Source organism: Bacillus rossius, chromosome 18 (assembly GCF_032445375.1).
Source record: "Bacillus rossius redtenbacheri isolate Brsri chromosome 18, Brsri_v3, whole genome shotgun sequence".
NCBI classification, from domain to species: domain Eukaryota; kingdom Metazoa; phylum Arthropoda; class Insecta; order Phasmatodea; family Bacillidae; genus Bacillus; species Bacillus rossius.
The window spans coordinates 6,055,038-6,065,815 of NC_086345.1; the positions used below are offsets into that span (position 1 = coordinate 6,055,038).

At 36.6% G+C, this 10,778-nt stretch overlaps 1 protein-coding gene across 1 annotated transcript in view; it reads right to left on the bottom strand.

The window, feature by feature from the left end:
- LOC134541075 (exosome complex component RRP45) overlaps nucleotides 1-10,117 on the bottom strand; it is a 32,638-nt gene extending 22,521 nt beyond the window's left edge. The window contains exons 1-3 of the mRNA XM_063384219.1: nucleotides 9,968-10,117; nucleotides 8,762-8,856; nucleotides 4,567-4,789 (exon numbers count right to left, since the gene is read on the bottom strand). Of these exons, the coding sequence (XP_063240289.1) occupies nucleotides 4,567-4,789; nucleotides 8,762-8,856; nucleotides 9,968-10,033 (384 nt within the window). The 5' untranslated portion in view covers nucleotides 10,034-10,117. The remainder of the gene's footprint in view (nucleotides 1-4,566; nucleotides 4,790-8,761; nucleotides 8,857-9,967) is intronic.
- Nucleotides 10,118-10,778: the final 661 nt, after the last annotated feature.

Consider the following 10,778-nt stretch of genomic DNA (forward strand, 5'->3'; position numbering starts at 1 on the left):
TAGAAAACAACAATAAATAATAACTTCCACAATGTTTAGAACGATTTTTTTAGGTCAACTTCAGACTATCACTCTTTATTGATCCAGAACGTTTTCGTTAGTTGGTCGTTGAAGCCTTTGTTTTCTGATTTTGAAACATAATTTGGAACTGCTGGAGCATACCTAATGTTTTACAGAGGACCAATCACAGCAAACCTTACCAATTTGTGACTATTTCACAATTTAAATGTGTGAGTTAGTACCGTACGTTTTTGAATGTCTATAACATAAAATACGAATTCAATATTGGCGATTTACACCAAGATGTCAAACTAGTGATTAACACTTAACCCTTACTTATAAACGTAAAAACACTTCCTATTGTTTAGGGGAATTAAAAAAAGTTTTGTACTGGTAGTGTCAAATTTAACGTTAAGTGTCATGGATGTACAGACTTGCAATAAAATAATGCATGACACATAAGAAAAACGAATACTTAGATTAAACTAAATGTGCACGCCAAAGACTTTTTAAAATCAACATCGTTACTATAAAGAAATGCAAATTTACCCATTATAACTTGCTCTGTTTGTTTGTTGATTGTGACAGACAACAGATGCGATTTGCTGCCAGGTCACGTCAATCAATATGTATTTTTTTTAGGACATAACTGGTTAACTGTGAGTAAACAGGATAATATTTACATAAAAAATACATGATGTAGTTACAGGGTTTTAATGAGCTTGATTTTACTTTAGATCAGGGGTTCCCAAAGTGTGCGCCGCGGCGCCCTGGTGCGCCGTAGAAAGTTAAGAAGGGCGCCGTGAAGCGATTCTCTTTACCATTCTCCGAAACCTCAACTAAAGTGTTCACGGGTACAAAATAAACAATTTAATTTCTAGCGCTCGCGTAGTGCTTCGCTTACCTGCGCACTCGCCGATACTTATCTACTACAAGCCCGAGACAACTGTGGTCCCGGTAAACATGTGAACTACCCAAGGTCAGACGGACCCCTCCCTCCGTCGTCATCCCTTCTGCCACACTGTCCCCTCCCTTCCCCTAGTCAGCCTCAAGGGTTGGAATGCATGTCGCGGGTGGGACGGCAAGTACAGCTGTTACCACAAGTCACGACACAATGCGAGGACACGGGTGTATCGGTGTTCAAGTATTTCACGGATCCTTTGAAAGCGGAGCAATGTTTCGAAGCGTGCGTGACTGTAATATAACATGTATTGACAAATGGCATCGGGCAGTTCAACAAATCACAAAACTATATATAGCCAGTGCAGTCAAGTGATTAGCAATTGTTACACGTCAGGAGTTAAAGAACTAAGTGGCTGAGTGGGAGTTTGTTACATGCACTTAGCAAAAAACTGTTCTGAAACGTTTCTTGCATATGCTACATCAATTTATCGCAAAAAAAAATTCTTTGATTATAGGCGAATGTATACCGACATGTACATTCAGTTTGGTGCTGAGTGAAATATAATAATTATTATAATGCAAACGGTACAGTGTGATGCTGTGACGACTGTTTGGTACACATTCTGACATCTTCATAGACACCTTGTTTCGCTGTTTCATACAAATATACCTTCAGTTTATCACATTTCTTACGTACTGCACGACTGCGCTACATGGTCTTCCTTTCATCCATATACTCTTGCTTACATGTTGCGTACACTAATGAACGCACATGTATACCCTTGCTTCCGCAGCAAACGGTATCCCCCTACTGCCAACCACTCCTCATTCACCACCCCTCTCTCACGACGACACTGGTGCTCCCTTAATTCCCCTCCACAGGACCACCGTAGCTTGGGCGTGTAGTACTCTCCTCCCCCGCCGTGAACCACCCGCGATGGTCATTTGTTTAGTTACAAGCGAGCAGCGAGACGAGATGACGTCGTCGTCTCCCGTTTTGTTTTGATTGTGTCGTTTCGTTTTGTTTTCGTCATAAGCCTTTTGTTTTGTCAAAATGGATAGATTTGTATTAAATAAACAAGTCGGTAGTACAAGGGACACTGATAATGCATCTACCAGTGGTGGGGAAGTAAAAAAACGGAAATATCGCAAATACGATGATAGCTATTTGGACTTCGGCTTTACGTCAACAGAAGTAAACAATGAAGAAAGACCGCAGTGTGTACTCTGTTTGAAAATTTTATCAACCGAAAGTATGCTTCCAAGTAAGTTAAAGCGACATCTCGAAACCATTCACCCGGCTATGGTTGAAAAATCGCGTGATTTTTTTAATAGGAAATTACAAAATTGAAAAAAAAACACAAAATGTGTTTACTCAACAAGCCTCAGTACTTAACAACGCACTGATAGCATCCTTCAAGGTAGCATACAGGGTGGCGAAATGCAAAAAACCTCATACTATTGCAGAAGAGCTTGTTCTACCGGCTGCTCTCGACATGGTGAATATTATGGTGGGAGAATCGGCGGGAAAATTAATTTCTAAGGTACCCTTATCTAACAACACTATCAGTCGAATAATCCATGACATAGCTGAGGATCTAAATCGCCAATTAATAGAAAAAATTAAAGGGAAGGAATTTGGTCTGCAACTTGACGAGGCTACTGACAGTAATAATGATGCACATCTGATTTGTTACATACGCTTTGTGGCTGACAATATTACTGCCGAAGAACTCTTATTCTGCAAAAAACATTACCGAAAGTGCAAAGGCTCATGATTTGTATGAAATTCTTGACAAGTTTATTACAGAAAATGGTTTCAACTGGGAAAAATGTATTGGTGTATGTACAGATGGTGCTCGATCAATGTCTGGCAGGTACGGAGGATTACAAGCGCTTATTTGCAAAAAAGCCTCACATGCTGTGTGGACCCATTGCATCATCCATAGAGAAGCGCTTGCGTCAAAGTCGATGAGTTCTGAATTAAACCAAGTATTAGAACATGTAATTGGTACTGTAAACTTCATTAAAACTAGACCACTAAAAGCCAGACTTTTCAAAAAACTATGCATAGATATGGGAGCTGAACATACGGCACTGATATATTACTGCAATTAACGATGGCTTTCCCGTGGAAATGTCTTAATTCGTGTGTTCGAATTACATGAAGAAATTCACAGTTTTTTTACAACAAGAGCATCATGCAAACTCCAGATACTTTGCTGAACCAGATTTTTTGCTAAAACTAGCATATTTGTGCGACATATTTGAAAAAATTAACAAACTGAATCTGTCTTTGCAAGGCAACAACATGCACATTCTGAAACTACTGGAGAAGATCGCTGCATTTAAGAAAAAACTGCAGTTTTGGATTAAAAAAATGAATGAAAATCGCGGTCCAGATTGTTTCCCGCAGTTGTATGAATATGCGACATCAAATGAGCTTGTTGTCTCACAAGACCTGATGACCCTTTTCACAGAACACCTTTCGAAGCTCTTTGAATGGTTTTCAAAATACTTTGCCGAAGACGATGTCGATAAATATTCGTGGATTCAAGACCCATTCCATGCACAAGCTCCGCCAGAATTTACATCGGAAGAAGAAGAAAGTCTCATTGAACTCTCTTGCGACAGCAGCCTTAGAACTAGATTCACATGTTCCGATCTGGTCGAGTTTTGGATATCACTTCAAAATGAATACCCCACTTTAGCTTCAAAAGCTATAAGAATTTTCATTCCTTTTGCAACATATTATTTGTGCAAAGCTGGATTTTCAGCTGTAGCTGTAATCAAGGGCAAATATCGCTCAAAGATCAATGTGGAGCAAGAAATGCGAGTAGCAGTGTCAAACCTTATTCCACGTTTTGAAAAAATGTGTGAAGATCACCAAGCTCGCCCATTACATTGACTAGCTAGGTAGCTATTGTATTTTATTTTTGTTGTTCTTAAGTCTCTCTTGAATGTTTTTGTGTTAATTTTATATTCTTATAAATATAAATATACAGTTCAGATTCATAATGTGGATATTTTAATTTTTGTGCTTATCTACCTAACTAGTATCATTGTACCTATCTATTTCGACGAGCCAAATAGGTTAGGGCGCCGAGACAAAATAGTAAACATGTATGTGCGCCGCGGACTGAAAAAGATTGGGAAACCCTGCTTTAGATTATTATTTTTTAGATTTAATAATGAAATTGTGGAATTCACCAAAACAATTTATAAGTAAATTATGTTTCAAGTAGTTATTCATGAACATCGGAAGTATGTAGTACAGGGCAGGGACGTAGCCGGGGGGGGTTATAGGTGTTCAAACCACCCCCTCCCCTCCTTAGCACCAAATCTGTAATTAATTTCTTATTCATCACTCAAACAAAATTCATATTAAAATTAATAAAAATTTTTACCATTACAATATTTAAATTTAAGTACCGAAAACTGCTAAAATAGCACTATTTTACACCTTGAAATCCAAATTTTCCCGGGGGAGGACCCCCGGGCCCCCCGCTTTAATACAGGGAGGGGGGGGGGGCCATGCTTCTTAACTTGATGCTTCTTAACACACCCCCATACACAAATCCTGGCTACGCCACTGTTCAAAGCAAAGGTGAATATAAGAACTAACTTGGACAGGTGAACGGTATCGGAAAAGGGGGCACGGACCTTCTCCTCGGCCACGATGCAGAGCGACTCAAGGTCCACGCACTTGGAGTCCTTGAGGCACTTCTCCAGCAGGCGGTTGAGCTGCACGCCCAGCTCGGACAGGCGGCCCGTCTCGAAGTGGGGCGCCCCCATGGGGCTCAGCTCCACGTTGAGGTGCACCAGGCCCTCGTTGGGGCGGGTGGCCTTGGGGGCGGCCACGTCGCACGACACCTGCGCCAGCACCCTGCACGCACGCACCGCTGCAGTCTCTCTCTCTCACCGAGGGCCGTCGCCAGCCGATATGGCCTAGCGGGGGGGAAATGCCCCCCTAGTAAGTATCTGTTTTAGACAAATTTATTAGAAATTATTTTGTGGAGTAAATTTAACAAAACTGCTTTTATAAAAATAAAAATAATAGGAAACCAAAATCTGTTTTCATAATGAAATTGGACTGAAATTTAAACCATACAACTGCCCCCCCCCCCCCCTACCCACACCAATGGTGACGCCCTTGTCTCTCACTCTTAGATTGCAGGGTAGCCTATGATATGAAATTAAAAATATATATATTATTACGTCTTTCAGCTAAGTTTTATTAAAAGAAAGAACCGAACATTTATAGATGATGCTCTTGATTAAATATAACAATAATCTCTTCCCCCCCCCCCCCTTCCCAAAAAGAAATTACCAACTCAAAAAAAAATTTTCCTTCTAAAAACCAATTTTAAAACCAATCACAAAATTTTTTCAATTTCATTACACAGTTGTGTCTAAAACATTTTGTGCTCTTTGGGTGCATCTGGTAACAGAGCACACTGAAACAAGAACAGCGCTAACTGCAGATATTGTGCATTGTACAGAGAGAATGAATTTCATTCCAATTTAGTTTTTAAAACAGATTTTGGTTGTTCCTTTAAATTTTATGAAAGTATTTTTGTAAAATTTACTCCACCAAAATAGTGGTAAAATTTATATGTTGCATTTTTACCATAAAATAATTTCTAATAAATTTGTCTAAAACAGATACATTCTGAACAATAAAAATAAATTACCAAGCATTTGTGTTAAATTAATTTTTTCTGATACATGCACTTTGATACCTTTTTTTTTGTCCATAAACCATAAACGATTTTCCTTGAATTTCAAACATTAAAAGATTTTTTATTTTATTTTAATTTTTATGATTTCAATAAAGTTTTGGTTAAATGCTGCTAAATTCCATCTTATAACTTGCATTTCAGTAGGCTACTACATGGTGTATTGACTTTTATTTCAGCGTCATGCTGTTTTTACATGCTTTTCGGTGTTATTTCGGTTTTATCACAATTCAACATACAATCTTATCCCTAGCTATACACAAGTCCAATGGCCTAGGTGGAGGAATTACATAGTGTGGTTGACTGCTTCAAAATATACGGGTTACAAATCCAGTTGAGGTCATTCAAAAGAGATTTTCAGGTAGCCTCTAAAGATATAAAGCATAACCATGACCCATGTCTAGGCGTGTCCTTCCCATCTGTAGGTACCTTTATCCTTTCCTAATAGGAAACATGCTTGAATAGGGCTTACCGCTGCTGACTGGCTTTGTGATCTGGCAAAGAATGCTATTCGCTAAGTAAATTAAAAAATGTAGCAATCAAAACTTATGTCATATCATACTCAATTTAAAACAATTAAAAGCACTTTAAGCAAAAGATGTTTAAAAATTATATTATATTTTTTTGTTTTGTTTTTACATGCTTTATATTAGCTTCACCTGTATGTTTGTCTGTCCGTCTGTAACTCTGTCTGTCCGTCTGTAACTCTTTCGACTAAGAGTGAGTGACTCATCACTGTAAAATGTCCCACCCATTTCATTACGTTCGTTAGCCGAGCGGTCTAAGGCGCGCGACTTCTGTGACGTCAGCTTTCGGATTCAGCGATCGTGGGTTCTACTCCCGGCCACGCCGAAAAAAAAAATGTTTTTTTTCCCCCCGGTAAATTCTAATATTATATCCATACATCTAACTGCAAATGATTCGTAGAGACTTTACCATTTCTTTGTGACGTTGCAACTCCAAATAGTTATCTCAGATGGTAATAGGTAGTGTCGGTAACTCATTTCCCTATGATAATTATACATAAATATAGTTTAAAAAACTAAAAAAACATGCTTTTAAAGAATATCAAACTAAAAAGTTAAAAATAAATATAGTTTAAAAAACTAAAAAACATGCTTTTAAAGAATATCAAACTAAAAAGTTAAAAATAAATATAGTTTAAAAAACTAAAGAAACATGCTTTTAAAGATTATCAAACTAAAAAGTAAAAAATAATTTTTAAATTAAATTTAAACAATACTATATAAGCAATACTAGTATAAATGAGAAAAAAGCATGGGGCGCTTAATATTCAAAAAATATGGCACAAAGCGCCTAAAGCTTTTTTCTCATTTATACTAGTATTGCTTATATACTATTGTCATAAATTTAATTTTAAAATTATTTTTTACTTTTTAGTTTGATAATCTTTAAAAGCATGTTTCTTTAGTTTTTTAAACTATATTTATTGAAGAAATGACTACACATGTATCACATTCCAGTTTCTCAGCCTGTAACCAAACAGGGTCAAAACTTTAATGCTGAATAGATCCATAGTTTTATACAATACTGAAAACCACATGCAGGCACACAATTGCCTGATTTGGTTGGATTGAAGGCCATTGTCATTAGACGTAGCTTGGCTACTCATTTCAGGCAACGTGTGTTGGAAATTCAGTGTCAATATTTCGGCATGCTTTGTTGCGGGCATTTTCACAGATTAGGACACTTGGTTTTGGGTAACCGCAAACCAACCTTTCAAGACATTACAGAGCATGGTCATACTACAATGAAACATAAATAAACAACAATGTAAATCTTTCATTTAAGGATTTTTCTACATACAAAAAAGGTTTTGGCATGTAAGCGACGCATGAGCTTTGCTATCTTTGCAAGCGACAGGCAGGACGATTGTAGGAGCATACGCAGCAGGGGAATCACTGGCAGACATACATACAGGGGCATACTTCTGAGGGGGGCCGAGGGAGGGAACAAAGGAAACCCCCCACCCATAAAACTGACGAACCAGTGAAGCTCCCACAAGGAAAAAAAAAAAAATTGGTTGTCTGTAAAGTCGGTTTACGGACGATAGTTCAACATGACAACGTCATAACAAAACATTGATGAAATGATTGCATACTTTTATGAATAAAATTGAATCATTTTTATTGAATTATCACTATTTTGTATGGATACAAAGGAGTGAAATGAAATTTACAATTTAATTGATAAATTTACTTTTATTTGCACTCATTAATTCAAATATGTTTATTACTTTAACGAAGAGATTATTTTAACTATAACTTTTATACATGTTTGCTATTTAACTTATTCTAAATTTGTGTTATTCTGTTAAGGATAGGACGATGATATGAAAAGTAGGAAACGAATGGGAGTGTTTCAAGTTTAATGTGCCTCGAAAAAGTCAAATCGATGGTTGTTCCAATCGAGTGGAAGAGAGATAGATGCGGCGCAAGCGTACAATGACCGTAATGGGACAATGTGCGTTATGGGACACTTTTTTGTGCGTTCAGCCGGCGTTCATCGATTTATTAGACATTGTCACGTAAAAAAACTGAAAATGATAACGGGTGGATATGCTTATTTAGCAATATGTATACCCTTCACAGCTTTATAAATTTTATATTTAAAATAATTAGGAATCCAATAAATTATAAAACAATATGACAATTCAGCGATTTACCGATTATATATACCTATATCTTTTTTCCCAGATGGTTGTACACATCAAAATCATAACAGTGTTTTGAGCAACGCAAAGCAGAATGTTGTCACCACTATCCATAAGTTCTTGTAAAGAGGCCACACACGAAGGAAGTTGACAGTGTCCACAGCTCAATAGAACAGAAAAGGAATAAGGAGCAGATCAGTTTACCATGAGACTACATTAAGGCCTAGAATAACTCATTAATAATCACACTGCAGTCTTTGAAAAAGTACCTATTTAAAATTTAAAAAAAATATCCTAAAAATTGACTTTAGAAGTATTTTCATTGAGTGCAACTCTAGTCGTTATGGGAAGGATGGCTCCGCCCCAACCCTGGGACGAGCTATCCGGGAGCGCGACCGTCGCACCACAGGGTCCCTGCGTGAAGCTGCAGCGGAGAGGTCCTCACTTGGTTTCCCTGAGAGACACCTGGCAGCACCCCCAGTCGCTGCCGAAACTGATCTTCACATCTCTGAAGTCGTCCAGCCGCCTGCCGTCCAGGCGCTTGAACACACCCGAACAGATCTGGTTAGTTCCTACCGCCGCCACCCGCTGTTGGCGATACTGTCTCCAGGGGGCTTGCATCGGCCATCACAGAGCGTCCTCACACACAGACAGGCTCCATCTTTCCTACCTCGCATTCAGAGCAGAGCAACTAGCTGCTTCATTTTCTTGCCATTACCGTTAATTAATTAATTAATTGTGACCTAATTTTTCATCAGTGTTAGGCCTTGCAATCCAGAAGTCTTAACTGGTATAATTTCACCCTAGGAACTCATGCAATTTTAAGAAACTATAAAAGTAGGAACAGTTATTGTTAATAATTTTGTTCAAATATTAACTGAGTATATAATTTTTTTTTTGTATTTTTTATGTTCAATAATCAAATCTGCTTACAGCATATAGTGTATTATAATTAGTTTAACTTAAGAAAGCATTATATCTGCTTTGAGGTGTTTACAATTTACGCATGCACGTAAAGTAATTTTGAGATTGCATAGTGTTATTAACAAGAGTATGGCACCACTGCCCTGTAATATAGATTTTCCTGCACTAAAATTTTTTGGGCTTTTGAAATGCAATATAAAAACTGAGTTGGTGTTTTGAGTAAACAATACACCTTTTTGGGTGTAATTTGTGAGCTTTAGTTTTGCCCACACAGTGCATACCATCAGCATCTTGACATTTAAGTATATTTAGTATATTTAGTGTTATCGTTAACGATAAGTAGCTTCAAGTAATTTTTTTTTCATTTCAGCTACTCATTGAGGCAGGCTCGGAACACATTCGCCAGGCAGTTGTAGGGTCCCGCGCCCCACTGCAGGCTGGCTCCCAGAACGAAAATCATGTTCTGCTGGGTTCACATGTGATAGTAACTAACACCTCGTGGAAATTAAACAATGTGTTAATAGTAAATTGCAAACAAAATAATTAAGATTAAAAGGCAGGAATTTCAACATTTACCATAACATAATAGGAATACATTCCATAACTATAACAAATTTAATAATGTAAACAAAAACCTTTATACATAACCTGTATGAAAAAGATTAAATAAAATGTAAACTTTAACTAATTCTTTTTCTCAATAATATCTAATTAATTGATAACATACCCGTCCTTCAGAAAGCGCTTTCAAGATAAAAGACTTCTCACAAGTAGATAATAACGTTTCTCTCATTGCAACAATATACGGTAACAAAAAAATATATTTTGTTTTAACTATTAAAATAGACCTTGGTCAAGTTCCATATGTATATGACCAACACCAACAAAATACATACTGTAGGATTCCATGATGGTTTTACACTAAAAACCTCTAATTAAAAACATCAACCCAAGATAATAGACACACTTTTTTTAATTAAAAAAATCAGAAATGAATAAAAATAACTTAAATATGTAAAAAAAAAAGTTCAAAAAATTGTTTAACCGGAAAATAATTTTGTTTTAAATAAACGAACTTGAAAAATATACTAAATATTAACCTCACAAAAACAATAAGTATTTATTATTTCATAGGGATAAAAAAGAGGATTTTCCGAAATTAAAAAATAATTCCAGCGTTAACTAATTGTTTTATTTACAATAAGTACAATCCATAATTTTTTAGCTAGGCCGTAAGATCTTATGTATATACTTTAACCAACAAAAAAGTGCGCCGAATGACTGAAGTAGCTGACGCAAAAAATGCTTGAATTGAATAATTTTATCTTCATTCTCAATCAAGAAAAAAAATGTTTTACAATAAGCATTTAAAAGTGAAGTTCTACTCAGCAATAAACAAGAAAAATTTAAGTTTTAAAAATAAGTACTTAAAAAAAACACTTATTGAACATGGACCATTGCAGCGAGATTTTTATTAAAAATTTTAATTCCTAGGGATCAAACTAAGGATTGTCCGAACATAACACATTATTCCAATG